This window comes from Trachypithecus francoisi, unplaced genomic scaffold (genome assembly GCF_009764315.1).
Source record: "Trachypithecus francoisi isolate TF-2019V2 unplaced genomic scaffold, Tfra_2.0 Lachesis_group5, whole genome shotgun sequence".
NCBI classification, from domain to species: domain Eukaryota; kingdom Metazoa; phylum Chordata; class Mammalia; order Primates; family Cercopithecidae; genus Trachypithecus; species Trachypithecus francoisi.
In genome coordinates, this window is record NW_022681470.1 from 63534114 (window position 1) to 63550961 (window position 16848).

Below are 16848 nucleotides of genomic sequence, written 5' to 3' on the forward strand. Positions count from 1 at the left end.
CCTATTGCCTGCGAGTGCTGCTTCACATTTCTGACATGTTTTACAGACCACTTTTACCACAAGGAGTTTCTACCTTTTATCTAACCAAGTTTTCTCTTGCTATCACATATATCAGGATCAATAAACTTTTTCTATAAAGGGCTAGACAGTAAGTATTTTCGGTTTTTTGTCGGTCACCTGGTCTCTTACAACTACTCAGTTCTGCCATTAGAGCACAAAACCAGCGCACAGACAACACATAAATGGATATGGTTGTGTTCCAATAAAACTTTATTTACAAAAACAGGTGGCAGGCTAGATTTGACCCATGGGCTGTAGTTTGCTGACTCCTGATAATAAACTATTTTCAGTTACGTGGAAAACAAGGAATATTAAAAATTTTTCCTTTAAAGACTTTAAGACACTTTTCCCCAGCCTTCTTTTGCTTCTGCATCTTATTGAAGTTCTTATTTTTTCTTATTTTTTTAAATGCCCTCACTTTAACAGAGTAAGTTCTTTTTTTGAGACAGGGTCTCATCTTGTCACCCAGGCTGGGGTGCAGTGATGGGAACATGGCTCAATGCAGCCTCCACTTCCTGGGCCCAAGCAATCCTATTGCCTTCGCCTCCCAAAGCGCTGGGACTACAGGCATGCACCACTAGGCCTGCCTGAAGTTCTTATTTTTAATTAGTGTTCCTTTTTGTTCTCCCTTTCAAGTTCTTCTATGTCATATTGGCTCAAATTGTTCCAAAGATCCCCCAAATCAGAGTTCCTCAAGCCTGTGTTTATGTAGACTGACTTGGTTTGAATTACAGAAAGAAAATCAAAGGCTAAGATAGTGACAGTATTAAAGTTCAGTGTGATCGATATTAAGGGGAGGGGATAGAAAAGTTGGAGAGGGACTGCCAATGCCCGTTACCTGGTCAGAAGACTGTCCCATGGAAGCTTCATGACTGTATGCTGTTCATTTTTCTCTAAGATGCAGTCACATAGGATGGGATCCAATTTCACAAGACTAAAGGCAAAGAAGAGGTAATGAAGAAATCCTAGACTTGTCCCTTCTGACCTGAAGGCTAACTCAGGATTCATCTCTCATATGGCCTTTATAGACATTCAGGAAATGAATCAATTATGGGCCCATAGTCCAAAAGGCAACATACCTTAGGGGTGGGAGGTACACATATGCTTTCCTAGGAAAAGCAGGAGGTGGAAGGGAAAGTGAGATGGGATAAATTTGAAGATCAGGAGCCTTAGCTACTAAGCATGTGAACAAAGCTTTCTAAGCTTAGCATCACAACTGGCTAGTGAGGAAGAAAGAAAGAAGTGGGGATCTTTAAAATGAAGGTGTTGGCCAGGTGCAGTGGCTCACGCCTGTAATCCCAGCACTTTGGGAGGCTGAGGAGGGAGGATCACCTGAGGTCAGAAGTTCAAGACCAACCTGGCCAACATGGTAAAACCTCGTCTCTACCAAAAATACAAAAATTAGGCCGGGCACAGTGGCTCATACCTGTAATCCCAGCTACTTGGGAGGCTGAGGAGGGAGGATCACCTGAGGTCAGAAGTTCAAGACCAACCTGGCCAACATGGTAAAACCTCGTCTCTACTAAAAATACAAAAATTAGGCCGGGCACAGTGGCTCATACCTGTAATCCCAGCTACTTGGGAGGCTGAGGCAGAAGAATCGCTTGAACCTGGGAGGCAGAGGTTGCAGTGAGCAGAGATTGTACCACTGCACCCCAGCCTGGGCAACAAGAGCAAAACTCCGTCTCAAAAATAAAAATAAAACATAAAATAAAATGAAGGTATTAGATTAAGCTGGTATGTCTCAACTTTTTATCATGATGATTTTTTTAAAAGTGAAAAAAAAATTTTTTTTGAGATGTGGTTTCACTACGTCACCCAGGCTGCAGTGCAGTGGCATGATCATTGCTCACTGCAGCTGCAACCTCTTAGGCTCAAGCAATCCTCCCACCTCAACCTCCCAAGTGGCTGAGACTACAGGCACGCCCTACCAGGCCCGGCTAATTTTTGTATTTTTTGTAGAGACAGAGTTTCATCATGCTGCTCAGGTGGGTCTCAAATCCCTGGCCTCAAGTGATCCTCCCACCTTGACCTACAAAAATGTTGGGATTACAGACACCAGCCACAGTGCCTGGCCATTAAAGTAAAAAACAATCAATGGAACTCTCTTCATCTGGTAGTTTACCATCTGTATCCCCTTTTAAGAAAATAATACTATAATGGGTACAAACATACAGTTAGATAGAAGAAATAAGTTTAATCTTTGAGAGCAGAGTAAGGTGAGAGCAGAGTAGTTAACAATGTATTGTGTATGTCAAAATAGCTAGAAGAGAGGACTTAAAATGTTCTCAGCACATATAAATGGTAAATACTCAAGGTGATGATACCCCAAATACCCTGTCTTGATTATTATACATTCTGTGCATGTAACAAAATACCACATGCACCCCATAAATATGTACAAATATCAATAAAAATAAATACCAAATGCTATGACTTCAGTACATTCTTTGTAAGCTTACATTTTATTCCTCACAATAGCCAATTAAAGATGATTCATGGGTATTTGTGAGAGAATATTTACCTAGTCTGTAGTCAATGTTGATAGTATACATGGATCCAAACACCCCAGACAATAACTCTGAGTGTCCACAGCCCATGGTTTGGAAACCACTGGTCTTAATGACCTCCAAGATGCTATGGTTTTCTATTCTCCCTCCCCAAATGTGTCTATGTCTGCTAAAGACAAAGACCCAGTAAGACAGATCTAGTGCTTCTCACGCACTCACTTTTTGTTGTCTGCATCAACCAGGTCATTTTTCTTGGCGTAGTTAATGATGATCGTTCGGACCTCACTGCCCTCCAGAAAGCTCCCCTTCCTAGGTGAGGAGAAGTGACCCAGGGGTTAGTTCATGCTGTGCCATGAGACAAAATGTAGATGCCCAGACTCACTCCCTGCTGAGCAGGGGACTTTCCTTAGCTTTCGGCCTCTAGTTTCTTCCCTTTTCCTGACTGAAGTGAGCATGACCATGTGAAGAAAATTACAGGCAGAAAAGGTTAAGACCTACTAGTTCATTTAGTCCAGAGGAACTTGCCCAGGGAAGGAGGCTGGAAGCTGGATTTTGGAGAAGGGAACAGGGGCAGAGCAGGTTTTGCCAGTTGCAAAAGAGCACTACTCAGGTTGAGAGGAACTGTAGGCCAGAACACCAAGCAGGCAGAGAAGGGCTGCTCTCCAAAAACTCACTTGTGGCCAGACTCCTGGAAGAGCAGGGTCATGCTGGCTGGGACACAGTAGAGGGGTTTTATATCTGGAGGGTGATAGGGCTGTTCCCTGCTACCCTCCTGGATAGTCTGGGAGCTCGGGGAGGGCTCGGGTATGACGAAAGATGTAATCCTAAAACCCAGCAGAAGGAAAGAAAAAACACATTTTATACTAGCATCTCAGCAATCCCCAGTCCATGGCCCAGGTGCCCTGCGGCCAGCTGGGCTACAGTGACAGGCCCCCTGCACTCACCTCGGGTGTTTCCAGTCCACAGCCACAATGCTCTCCACCCCTTTGCTCAGCTCCTTCACCTGTATAATCTGCTCCTGCTGCATTTGCTGCAGGAACTTAGAGAGCTAAGGGAGAGAGGGCCAGTGGTAGGGGACTTCATTGATTCCACACACATACTGAGCACCCAGGATGTGCCAGAGTGAGCTAGGCAGGGACTGTGCAGGGATATGAGACAGCCCCTGCCTTCACCAACCAGGAACTGGGAGGCCCCCAACCTGAGGGTCAGGGAGCAAGAAGCTGCTAGAGACTAATTAGTGAGGCCGTTCAGAACTCTAATCAGATATAAAGGGATCAAAGGGGAAAGGAGAGTGGGTGCCACCAACTGCTTCAGCCCAGAGAGAGTTTCTTTCTTCCCCCGTATACTTAGAGTCAAAAAGCTTAATTCTAGCCTGAGCCCGGTACACAAGGCTTCCCCAGTGTCCATCTGGCTTATGTCATATGTGCCCCTACAAAACTCTCTGCATGGGATCTGCAAAGAAGATCCTTGCTTACCTTTTTGTAGCTTGACTTCCTTATGTCCAGTTGTCGTCCTTCGGGGCTGATGGCAGATGGAAAAGGCAAGTTAAGCTAACAAGCAGTCATGCTGGGACCTGCCTAACACTGAGAGGAGGGCCTTTTTCCTCAGCCTTCCTCCCCCACCTTCAGAGAGACACCACTGTGCCAGAACTGTCTGCCCAGGGGTGACATCCGAGAGGAGCACAGACTATGGGACATTCTAAATCAGTGCTGTTCAACAGAACTTTTCACAGACGTGGAATGTTCTCTGTGTTGTCTAACAGGGCAGCCATTAGCCACATGTGGGTAGTAAGCACTTGAAGTGTGACTATGACCAAGGGAACTGAATTTTAAATTTTATTTACTTTAAATTAATTTAAGCTGAAAATAGTGACATGTGGCCAGTGGCTACTGCATTGGATACAACCTTAGATTCCTCCCACACCAGACAACCTTCTGTGGCCTCCAAAGTTGCAACAGCAAACTCACACTGTGGGCAGCCAGGCCTGGAGTGGGACCCAGCAAGCCGCAGCCTGGGGTCAGGTCTGGCCAACTAATTATCTACTGTCTATGGTCACATTAGTGCTACAATGGCAGCATCAAGTAGTTGCAACAGAGATGGTAAGACCTGCAAAACTGAAAATACTCATATTTACTATCTGGCCCTTTACAGAAAAACGTGCTGACCCCTGCGCTACAGCAGTTAGTTTTGGAGGGGACATTCCCAATAAAAGCTATAATCTTTTCCTCTCCCCAGAACTTACATCTTCTCTCAAAACATGACATGCAGTAGCAGTGGATTCTTGAGGAGTCCTTCTAGAATCCACCCCAGGATCTTATCCTACAGAGAAGGGGCCCCCTTTACCATGTATCTGCAACCCAAGAAAGTCAGGACAGATTACCAAGTATCCCTCCACACACTCCAGACACCACACTTATACAGGATAGCTTAAAGATGCCCAAGTATAAATGGGAAGACATTACATTAAGAATCACCTTTTAAAAAAATCACAGCCAGATTCTCAAAAAGAAATAAATTCAGGCCGGCAACAGTGGCTCACGCCTGTAATCCCAGCACTGTGGGAGGCTGAGGCGGGTGGATCACTTGAGGTTAGGAGTTCAAGACCAGCCTGGGCAACATGGTGATACCCCATCAATACTAAAAATACAAAAATTAGCTGGGTATGGTGGCATGTGCCTGTAATCCCAGCTACTCAGGAAGGCTGAGGCAGGAGAATCTCTTGAACCTGGGAGGCTGGGATTGCAGTGAGCTGAGATTACGCCACTGCATTCCAGCCTGGGTGACAAGAGTGAAACTGTGTCTCAAAACAAAAAATAAATAAATAAATAAATTCAATCTCAGGATAAAAATCAATAAGCAAACCTCCTGACATGATAGTATTTACTGAATGCTTATTATGTTTCGGGTTATGTAATCTTTACAGCAATCCCATGATTATTAGAAGTTAGGACCCAGAGAAGCCCAGTAACAAGCTAAAATGCACCTTGCTCGAACATCCTGGAGACCTAGCAGTTGAGCCCAGATGGCTCTATCTTCAAAATCCAGGTTCTATCCACATGTAATACTACCTCTCCTGGTGACTTGTGTTTTGGATGGGGTGGGCCGGGACGGGGTGTTCATACCAATTCTTCTTCCTAATAAAACCTAATGGGGCCCCCCCATATACTTTTCAGAAGTGTGAGGAGGTTGAATGTTCCAGAAGAAGCTTCCTGACAAAGAGGCTGCCCTGGGATACTTCCTGCACAGGACATGCTGCCCGATTTGTGAGGTTGCCCAGAACCCCCACGGCAGAGGCAGTGTTTACAGAATCTCAGGAATTTTAACTTTGCGGTCCTCAATATCCTTTCATTGGCTAAAATTTAAGATTTTGTTTTAACAGCCCAGCAAGCTAAGAATTAAGTTTTTAAACCCAGGAAGTAATATATTTGTCAGATAAGCCTTCCCCTCCACTCTTTCCACAGCATGTCCCTCAACCAGTCCCTGCTTCGGCCCCATTCTGTCCTACTACCAAGGAGCACACGTGAGATCCCGGCCCCGACCTCCAGCCCACATCAGTGCCTTCCATACCAGCAGGAGAACATGTGGCTGCCAAGGAAAGTGCTGGTGAGTAAAGGGAGGTCAGCCTTTTTGACTCGGCACTTCAAGGCATGCAAGAAGCATTGCTGTAACAGCTCATCCATTTGCTCTGCAGGGAAAAGACAAGAGCCATATCCTTCCTGAGGGATACAGAACACCTGGTACAAAAAAATGACCCCCCCCAGCTTCATCCTTACTTTGCCCCCTTGGCTCTGAAAGGAACCTATTCCCAGGTACCAAAGCTCCCAGCCTCTCTTGAGCACTGAGCCTTTTAAGAGGGTTGACCCCAGAGGAGGAGTCAAGCCACAAAGTCCCACCAAGCTAGGAGTGTTCACCCAGAGAAGGTGAGCCAGAAGAAACCTTGGAGGGCTTTGTAGCTGAAAACAGGCAAATGCCAGGGCAGATTAGCACCCAGGAAGACATGACTTATGTGGAAAGGACTCAAAAACAAGATGTGAAAGGGCTGCTGCGCCACCCTCACAGAAAATAAGGACCTTCCCCTCCTCCCCTGGGAGCTTAACGGCCATTCTAGTCAGCAGTGGAGGGGAGCTCGTCAGGCTCCTAAATTGAGAGGTGGGGAGACGGGCTCTTCTCCTCCTAGAGTTATACCTTGAAGCGTTTTGCTATCTGTGGAGTCTTGGTTCATGGCCCCTGTGCTGGTGTCTTCTGGGGCTTCTGAGGGAGACTTCTCTTCACATGCCTGGTGAGCCTCCCCATTCTCCTCTTCCCCCTCCAGGATCATGTGCCTCATGTCTCCCTGCAGGGTGGAGTCCACCTGGACAGATCCCTTCTCTTCACTGAGATCTGCTGAATCCAGGGCCAGTGGAGCAATGGAAGGTGGAGAGGACTTGTTTCCAGATCGCCTGGAAAAATCTCATGTCAGAAACATCAAGCAGCAGCCCCAATACTCTCCAACCCTGGCCATGGAAGAGTTAGCAGTGAGGTCAGAGACAGCAGAGAGCCAATAGGCAGGAGTAGCCAGGAGGGGGCAGAGAGCCTGTGCCCTCATCTCAAGCATACTTTTAATTCTGGGCCCCCAAAAGTTCCATGCCTCAGTTTCCTCATCTCTGAAATGGGGAGAATAAATCTTGTCTCCTCCCTATTCCAAAAGAATACTACTATTAATAGACATCCCAAGACTGAGAAAGATTAAAGAAAAAGGAGTTTAAGATAAACTCCCAAAAATGTTCCCTTCATCTGAGTTAAGAATAAAACCAATTTGAATTAAATATGAACATTAAGATCGCGAATGCATCTGCAATATCTGTTTGGTGAAATGCAAACCCAGGGTTCAGCATATGTAATAAAACACAAACACCTGGACCTGCAAAATCAGTGGCTTCTGTGTTACATCAAATGCAGTGTAACGTAAAAAGCAGAGATTGCCATGGTTTTATGCCACTAAGCCTTAGGAAGACAGGAGAAAAGGAGATGCCACATAGCAAAGCACACAGAGCAGTAAAAAGCTTTATCTTAGCCAACATTATGCAAACCAAACTAAGTTTTAACTAATAGCTATGGCAAGGCTTCTCAGTATTGTACACAGTAAAGCCAAAGGGTATGTTTAGGCTATTCTGATCAGCGAAATACCATAAATATTTTTTTCAAGGTGCAGGGAGAGAACCAAAACAGCTGCTGCTAAAATAACTTAGACAACCTGACCTTGATCGCTGTTGCCCGGACTGATAGTTAAACAACAGGTGCTAGGAGAACATCAGTCATCAGCCCTCAAATATCTAAAAACAGGCTAAAACGAGGTTGTACCTCCAGCAAAGAAGGGCTCGGACAGTACTTGTAAAATTAATAACTCTGGCCGGGAGTGGTGGCTCACGCCTGTAATCTCGGCACTTTGAGAGGCCTAGATGGGCGGATCACGTGAGGTTAGGAGTTCGAGACTAGCCTGGCCAACATGGTGAAACCCTGTCTCTGCTAAAAACAAAAAAATTAGCTGGCTGTTGTGGGCACATGCCTGTAATCCCAGCTACTCGGGAGGCTGAGGTAGAAGAATCACTTGAACCGAGAGGCAGAGGTTGCAGTGAGCTGAGATTGTGCCATTGCACTCCAGCCTGGGCAACAAGAGCAAAACTCCATCTCAAAAAAAAAAAAAGGCTAGGTGCAGTGGCTCACGCCTGTAATCCCAGCACTTTGGGAGGCCGAGGCGGGGGGATCACGAGGTCAGGAAATGGAGACCATCCTGGCTAACACAGTGAAACCCCATCTCTACTAAAAATACAAAAAATTAGCCGGGCGTGGTAGCAGGCAGCTGCGGTCCCAGCTACTCGGGAGGCTGAGGCAGGAGAATGGCATGAACCTGGGAGACGGAGCTTGCAGTGGGCTGAGATCAAGCCACTGCACTCCAGCCTGGGCAGCAGAGCAAGACTCCATCTCAAAAAAAAAAAAATTAGTAATTCCAAGACTGGGCTAGAAAATATAAGAATGAATCTATCTCAACAGGCCACAATACTTGGCTAAATGTGTTTTTTGAGAAAATCACTGCTTACTGTTTTGCTAAAATGAAAAGAAAATAACCAGAAAATGAACAGGTACGGGTCTCAAGAATGCAACCTTTACAGTCAGAATGCGTTACTTCCATGAGGAGGAGGAGTCTGGAATGTGAAATCTGAATAACATAAAAGTAATCAGGTTATAATCCTGGTATCTAAAGGTCTACCCTGCCATGATTTGGATTCAGAAGCACTCATCATGGGGCCACATGATGCCTAAAATGTGCATGGCAGCTAGGGCCAGATTGACCAGGGCTATAAAAAAGTGAGTATCACTGTACTGAGAGGCAGAGCAGATGATCCCTAAGGTCTTCTTTTGGGTCTAAGATTTATAATTCACTTAGAAAATAAAGTTCTCTCTCATTACTTGTCCAAGCAGGGGAAAAAATATTTTCTTTATATTTGGTAAGGAAATGAAAGTCTGGGGTTAGCAACTTGCTTAAAGACATGGCTAGGACCAACACTCTCACTCCTGAATCTCAGGCCCCATCCTCTCCCCAGCTGCCCCGGTTCTCTGTAAAACAGAAGAAACTCTATACCTACCACAAGTGGTCCTGGTAAGTGTGGAGCACAGAGAAGCCCCTTCCCTTCAGGCCTGAAGTCAGCATCTCAGCTGTGGACATGGCTGCGACTCCAATGGCGACAGGGGCTCTAAGAAGAAGGAAGCCAGACACCAGGGTCAGGGAAAGCCTATGGGAAGGGCACATGTTAGGATCATCTTCTGACACATGTGGTAAAAATACCAAGGTTACCAATTTGAAGGTCTGGTATCACAGAACCAAACTCAGTCCACTCTCAGTTTTCTTCAGATTACCTATAAATATTACTTTCAAAAATCCCTTGACCAAACATTAAACTTCTGTATTAGGAACTCCTCTGTTGACTTTATCACTGCCTTTGTTTTATTCCTGCTGTGAATTAAATCCAGGTAGTGATTTAATCCTGCTGTGAATTAAATGTCTTGGAAGGGCATTTAATGCTCCCTTTCATTAATTTCAAAAATATAAATTATCTCCTCTACCTTAAAGAAGTCATAGCCATCCCATAAGGAAGTTTAAATGGGAGGCAATTCATATATGATAAATGAGGCTGAGGGATGCCATAGGGAAGAAGGAAGAGACACACAGTGGGGCCAACTAGAGAAGTTCCTTCTGAGTTAACTTTATAAGAGGGGTTGCTCAGTGTAACTACATATCTAAGAACTGGATGTCTCCAGGATATCAAAAACAACCACATATATAGTAACTACACAAACTTCCAAAGCCCAGATGAGAAATCTGTTAGCCCAGTGTTACTCAAGCATTGATCAATCAGATATTGCCTGTAAGGATGGGTGACTAGCTGGATAATAGTGGGGGAATAATACATATAAGCCTGGCAAGGTAGCCAGGGTCCAAATGAGAGTTCCCAACACTTGAACTTACTTTACACCTGGCAGCTCTGCTAACTGTACCTATAGGTCAGTTCCTTCCACAAAATCTGAATCTGGTTTCTTTCCCAGTTTTTAAAAGGTTTTTCTCATCTACCCCTGAAAGGTCAATGGCTTGAGAACTCCAGTCTTGAACATGACTTGTATTTTTAACAACCCCTCATATCACTACCCCCACCACAAACCATCCACAGCTCCACCCCCATATACACTCTAAAGGCTAAAGTGAACAGGCCAAATATTCATTTACATAGTTTCCTCTATCTCAGATAGAATATTGGGGGAGAAAAACGGTAACATCATCATTCTTTTCAACTGTAATTTCTGCTACAGGTAAACAAAAGTTTTTAGGTGCTTGGTTCCAAAGCATTCAAGGAAAACAGAAGAATATGAGTAGCAGAAATAAGAACTTTGAACACTGACCCCTATCGTGCCTACCATCGCTCTTTCCTTCTCTCTCAAAGAGAGACGGAAAAGAGAGACTCATTATCAAAATAATGAGTCCATCTTGGTCATCTCCATAAAAAAAATAGTAAGATGTAATTTTTCACTCACTAGGATAACACAAATGAAGATGACCCATCATATCCAGTATTGGCGAGAGTATAGGGAAATAGGCTCCATATATGCTGCAGGTAGGTGTAAAAACTGATACAGCTTGTTTGTAGGAAAACAGAAAATACACATGATCTTCAACCTAACAATTCTGCATTTTAGTATCTACTCTGGAAAAATACTGGCAACAGTGTCCCTAGAGGCATCAATAAGATAACATTTGTAATAGAGACAAATTGGAGGCAACCTCAATGTCCACCAGGAGGGGGCCTGTTCCATAATCACACAACAGGTAAAAAGATCTGGCAGATCTGTGTGTTCTTATTTAACACACAGTTAAATTTAAATGTGTTATTAAGTTAGTATTTAAATGTCCACATTTAAATACTAAGATGTAACAGTTTAAAAAATTAAAAAAAGAAAATGTCCACACAATATTAAGTGAAAAAATAACACAGACACAGTATAATTTTGTTTGAATTTTAAACACACATATCCTAAGCCAGGTATTTTTATACGCACATGTATATATGTGTAGAACAACGACAAGAAGGATACACATCAAAATGATAATGGTTATTTCCAGGAGAAAAAGACTGTGGGGTAAGGGGGGCTTTTAATTTTTCAGTTGTTCATACAATTACTTCTTATTTTTAAAAAGAAGCAGTGGAGGCTAGACGCAGTGGCTCATGCCTGTGATCCCAACTCATTGGGAGGCCAAGGCAAGAGTATTGCTTGAAGCCAACAGTTTGAGACCAGCCTGAGCAACAGAGTGAGATCCTGTCTGTATGTAAACCGTATCTCAATAAAGCTATCAAAAATAATTAAAAGATGAGGATAATGATATGGATATAGGGAAAAAGCACGAGGGTGATGAAAGACAACAAAAAAACAAAAAAGGTCACAAACAGAAGGAGACTAAGAAGACACGACGACTAAATGCAAATTGGTATTTTACACTGGATATGTGAAGAGAAAGAAGATATCAGTGAAAAAACTGAGAAAATACGAATAAAGTCTGTAGTTTAGTTAGCAGTACTTTGCCAATGTTAATTCCTTAGTGGTAATAATTTATGTTGTGGTTATGTAAGAGGCTACCATTAGAGGAAGCTGGATAATGAGCATGTCAGAACTCTACTATCTTTGCAACTCTTCTGTAAATCTAAAAAATAAAATAAAATAAAATAAAAATGCTAAGTTGAAAGAAAACAGAGCAGCAACAGCAAACAGCAAATATACTCTGCCGAGATGCATAGACTCCCCATAGGTTTGCTGCCATTCCCCTGCTGGCCCACTCTGCTTCTTCCAAAACCGATTTTTGCTTTCACTCTTTTGTTCATATGCTTTATAAGCTGTTATACCCCTCCAACTTCTCTTTTACACAAGTTTTTCCCCCAAAGGCAGAATTGCCTGGCACAGTACCTGTTCCCCACCAAGGAAATGGCACAGAGGTCGCCCTTCTGTACCTGAGGCAGACCAGCAGGGGACATCACTAGTCCAGGCAGCATCAAATCTGCAATGAACAAAACAAAAACATCACAACCTGCATTCGGCCTCCATCTAACTCTGTGTTTTACTTCATCATTTCCTGACTCACTCAACGAAAAAATAGTTATTAGGTATCAACTATGTTATTCATAATAAAAATGAAAAATGGCAACTTCAGTATCAGACCTTCTCCCCTCAGGGGGTTAAAGGTCAAACAGAGTTTGAGTGTCCTGGCTGGGTGCAGTGCCTTATGCCTGTGGCTTACGCCTTTGATGACCCCTTCGCCCATCCAATAGCAGGATATTTATTTTTATTCAAATGGTGGTTTCTAAGTCAGAAGTGGGAACCTTCACTTCCTCTCCAGACTCAGCTCCTAACAGTCTCCTGACATAAAAGAGGTACTGTTAGCTAGGTGCAGTGGCTCACGCCTGTAATCCCAGCACTCTGGGAGGCCAAGGGGGGGGGGCAGATCACTTGAGGTCAGGAGTTCGAGACCAGCCTGGCCAACATGGTGAAACCCTGTCTCCACTAAAAATACAAAAAGTAGCCAGGCGTGGTGGCGCACTCCTGTAATCCCAGTTACTCAGGAGGCTGAGGCAGGAGAATCCCTTGAACCTGGGAGGCAGAGGTTGTACTGAGCCAAGATCATGCCACTGCACTCCAGCCTGGGCTACAGAGTGAGATTCCATCTCAAAAAAAAAAAAAAAAAGTTTGAGTAGCCTATAACATGATCTGTCTTGTCCTAGTTTCCTAAATTCAGCTTATTGATTTATAGTATAGCACATGGTGGCTAACAAAGTACTTTCACAACACTTATTTAAGCCTTACAACAGGGCCAGAGAGGCCCAGAGATCTGGTGGAACCAGCCAAGTGAGAAACATAAAACAAACAGGAGAAAAAATCCCATTTTTCAACCACACAAACACAAGAAATGGGTAAGTTTATTACACCAGTTGGCTTTTGCCAAGTAGGTTTCAGCCAGTAGCCAGAATACAGGAAACTTCTCTTACCTGCTCCCCCTACCAGTTTCTCGAGTACCAGAGGCCATGTTGTAAAGGTTGGCAGAAGATCAGGATAGGACCACAGCGTATACACTGTACAAAAAGACATCCAGAAAACACTATTACCAAAAAGCCAATCTTTTAGAGAAATGGAAAAACCTAACACTATGGTCGCTTTAATTAGAATACAGGAAAGAAACTCAACTCAAAGCTAAAGAGAAGGTTGTAAGGGGATGCCCAGAGAGGTTTCATTTTTGAGGAAGGAAAAAACCTAAGAAACTGAGTGTCACTTGAAATTTGGAGGCACCTGGATTGCAGCAGCAGAAAATGGCCACAGTGGACAAAAAAGTGAGGGCAGAGAACCAATGAAGCTTTTATTTATGGCTTCAGAAGCAAGTAGCCTAAGAACAGGAAGCCAGCTGTATAAAATCTGGGAACTTTCCCATGTTTACCATTTTTATCCCCTCTGGTTCCACAGTGATTAGCAGTAAAAACCCCTAGGTCAAAAAGCACTGTGGTTGTCTCCAGGTACAGCAAGGACATGAGATCAGGGGCACGAGTGGCCTATGGATATTGCATTACACTGTTGCAGCCAACCCTGGAGGATGAAAAGCCCTAAGTTACAAAGCAGGGGCCGGGCGCGGTGGCTCACGCCTGTAATCCCAGCACTTTGGGAGGCCGAGGCGGGCGGATCACAAGGTCAGGAGATCGAGACTACGGTGAAACCCCGTCTCTACTAAAAATACAAAAAAATTAGCCAGGCGTGGTGGCGGGCGCCTGTAGTCCCAGCTACTCAGGAGGCTGAGGCAGGAGAATGGCGTGAACCCGGGAAGCGGAGCTTGCAGTGAGCCGAGATCGCGCCACTGCACTCCAGCCTGGGTGACAGAGCGAGACTGCGTCTCAAAAAAAAAACAAAAAACAAAGTAGGTGTCAGCAGCTATGGAAAAGAGAAAAGGAGACTGAGTCCCTGAGACTTGTGACAGAGAAGGCAAAGATTCCTAGAGAGCCACTCAAAGCCTAAAAACATCCCTGTGAGACATATGGTTAAAGAACATCATGAAAACAGCTGGATACGTAGCTTATCAATCCAGCTTCATTCCTATTACAGTATCTTTTTTCAGTATTTTAGGAAAATCCTGCTACAGACAGTTTTAAGAAACATTTTTTAAGCTGGGCACCCTGCTCACGCCTGTAATCCCAACACTTTGGGAGACTGAGGCAGGAAAATCACTTGAGCTCAAGAGTTCAAGATCAGCCCGAGCAACACAGTGAGACCCTGTCTCCACCAAAAATTTTCAAAGTAGCCAGACATGGTGGCATATGCCTGTAGTCCCAGCTACACAGGAGGCTGAGACAGGAGGATCCCTTGAGCACAGGAGGTTGAGGTTACAGTTAGCTACGATCACACCACTGCCCTTCAGCCTGGGTGACAGAGTAAGATCTTGTCTCTAAAAAATATATATATTTTTGGCTGGGTGCAGTGGCTCACGCCTGTAATCCCAGCACTTTGGGAGGCCAAGGCGGGCGGATGACAAGGTCAGGAGATCGAGACCATCCTGGCTAACACAGTGAAACCCCGTCTCTACTAAAAAATACAAAAAAATTAGCCGGGCGTGGTGGCAGGCACCTGTAGTCCCAGCTACTCGGGAGGCTGAGGCAGGAGAATGGTGTGAACCCAGGAGGCGGAGCTTGCAGTGAGCTGAGATCACGCCACTGCACTCCAGCCTGGGCGACAGAGCAAGACTCCGTGTCATGGAGACATGCCCTGAAATTCCATGCTTTTCAAGACCTCTGCTCTATCCCTAGTCAACCCACTGTAAACTTCTCAGCCACTGTTCCTTCATCTCAGAACTTCCCTTTGCAACCACCCTTACTTACTATGTTAGCCCTTTTTTAATCCCTCCTATAGTGGTTTTGCATAAGAGAAAACCTTTTGCGTCCTAGAATTGGAAGATTCAATTCTAGGAACACTAAGTCCACAAAGATCCTTAGGGATGGTATTGGGAGATTTTGTGCTTGCTTATTTTATGGGAGACAGGTTAATAGAAGAAACAGAGAGAAGCAGATGTTAGGCAAGAACTACCTAATGGTAATGGCCATCTTCATCCTGTTGTCATACCTGTTGGATACAGATTTTTCTCCAGTTCAAAGAGGATGGGGTTACCACCACTCACATACACAGTCACTGCATCCCCTTTGTAAGCATACAACTTCACAATGTTGAGTTCCTCCTTTCCAGGTACTAACTCAGAGACTTGATCAGTTCCAAGGGTGGGGAAAGCAGTTGTCACATCAGCTCGAAGCTTTCTCCTGTAGAAAGCACACCAGCACTGTGAATGCTGCCCGTACAGACTTTTAATAAATATCAAGAACTCAAAAGTGTTCACTATAAAATCACAAGGGCAAAAAAAAGATTGCCTGGTTTATGATGTCCTAGTCTCACACACTCTTCCGAAACATCCTAAACTCTTTTTCATCCATTGTCATCTATTTTCACTCATTCCTGGGGTATGCCTTTCCATTCTATGAGTGGGGAAACAGGCCCAGTGCACAATCGAAGTTAGCCTGACACAGGAAACAGCCCTGCCTTCCTGACTTCATGCCTAGCCCTTGGGCCCACTCCTTTCTCATATATGCTTCGCAAATCTGCCAGTTTATGATTAAATAACTATGCCATGAGACCTACAGACAACTATAAAGCATTGGTTACAAAATTTCAAACACAATCTCCATTTGTGACCCTGTCTGAACAGATACATTTCTTACCACATGTGCCTTATTCCCTCCCACCTCAGTTTCCAGCTGTCTCTCCTGCCAGAAGTAATCACTAGTCATTTTTTTCTCTTATACTTTTAATTCTTGGTATCCCATCCGATCTCTTCCAAGGGGTATTAATCTCTTTGGAGGGCAAGAATCCTGTATTCCTTCATTTCTGCATTCTCCACAACACCTTAAATAGTGTGCAGTCAGTAAACGCTGACTTAACTACGTTTTAAATTCACTAGACTATCCAAAAGACAGCCAGGTCCCCCTCCATCCTCACTTCAAAATGTGTCTAACCCACCCTTGCCTCCTGGGGTCCCTTCCCTGGCATACCCCTCGGCCTCCACCCGAGGATGTCGGCCGAAAATAGCGAGGGCTATGGGCCAGGCGGGCCCAAGAGATGTCTGGTTGTTCTGGTGGCAGAGCAGACCCCTTTCCTCCCTCACCTGTCCGACCCCTTGATGGCCGTGTTGGACTTGACCCGAAAGGCCTTGGCAAACATGTCTGCTGGGGTGGCCTGGGGAAGAGAGCACAGAAGTCAGGGAATGTCAAGAAAGCGAGGGCGCAGCGGCTGCCAGGCCCACAGCACTGAGGGTATCCATGCTGGGGCCCGGCCGCGAAAAGGGCCCGGCTGGAAACCAGGGCCGCGCAGCTTCGTGGCCGTTGCCGCTGGGGAGGCCGCGGCCGCCCCCAGTGGCGATGACTGGAACTAAAGCAGGGCAGGGAGGGGCAGGGCCCAGGGAACGCCCCTCCCCTGCCCACTGTCCCATCCCCTCACGGGCCTGGCTCTGCGTCTGCGCGAGCAGCTCCGGTTTGGCACTCTGCAGCGACTTGGCCACGCCAACACCGGTTCTGTTTGTTTTCTTCCACTCCATCAACCTTAGGAACTGCTTTGAGCAGAAGCTCACTGCAAGCTCCCATTCCATTCGGTTCGGTTCAATTCAATTCCGCAAAAATAATTG

At 45.0% G+C, this 16848-nt stretch overlaps 1 protein-coding gene across 4 annotated transcripts in view; it reads right to left on the reverse strand.

The window, feature by feature from the left end:
* Positions 1 to 16600, reverse strand: part of EIF2D (eukaryotic translation initiation factor 2D) — a 31121-nt gene extending 14521 nt beyond the window's left edge. For 2 of the 4 annotated variants that reach the window (XM_033198664.1, XM_033198663.1), the window contains exons 1-12: positions 16333 to 16600; positions 15243 to 15433; positions 13133 to 13216; positions 12057 to 12147; positions 9194 to 9340; positions 6756 to 7009; positions 6138 to 6255; positions 4046 to 4091; positions 3515 to 3618; positions 3245 to 3394; positions 2790 to 2879; positions 899 to 994 (exon numbers count right to left, since the gene is read on the reverse strand). In XM_033198664.1, the coding sequence (XP_033054555.1) occupies positions 899 to 994; positions 2790 to 2879; positions 3245 to 3394; positions 3515 to 3618; positions 4046 to 4091; positions 6138 to 6255; positions 6756 to 7009; positions 9194 to 9340; positions 12057 to 12147; positions 13133 to 13216; positions 15243 to 15433; positions 16333 to 16388 (1427 nt within the window). In that variant the 5' untranslated portion in view covers positions 16389 to 16600. The remainder of the gene's footprint in view (positions 1 to 898; positions 995 to 2789; positions 2880 to 3244; positions 3395 to 3514; positions 3619 to 4045; positions 4092 to 6137; positions 6256 to 6755; positions 7010 to 9193; positions 9341 to 12056; positions 12148 to 13132; positions 13217 to 15242; positions 15434 to 16332) is intronic. The other 2 variants (XM_033198665.1, XM_033198666.1) reach the window with 2 other exon arrangements.
* Between the last annotated feature and the right edge of the window lie 248 nt (positions 16601 to 16848).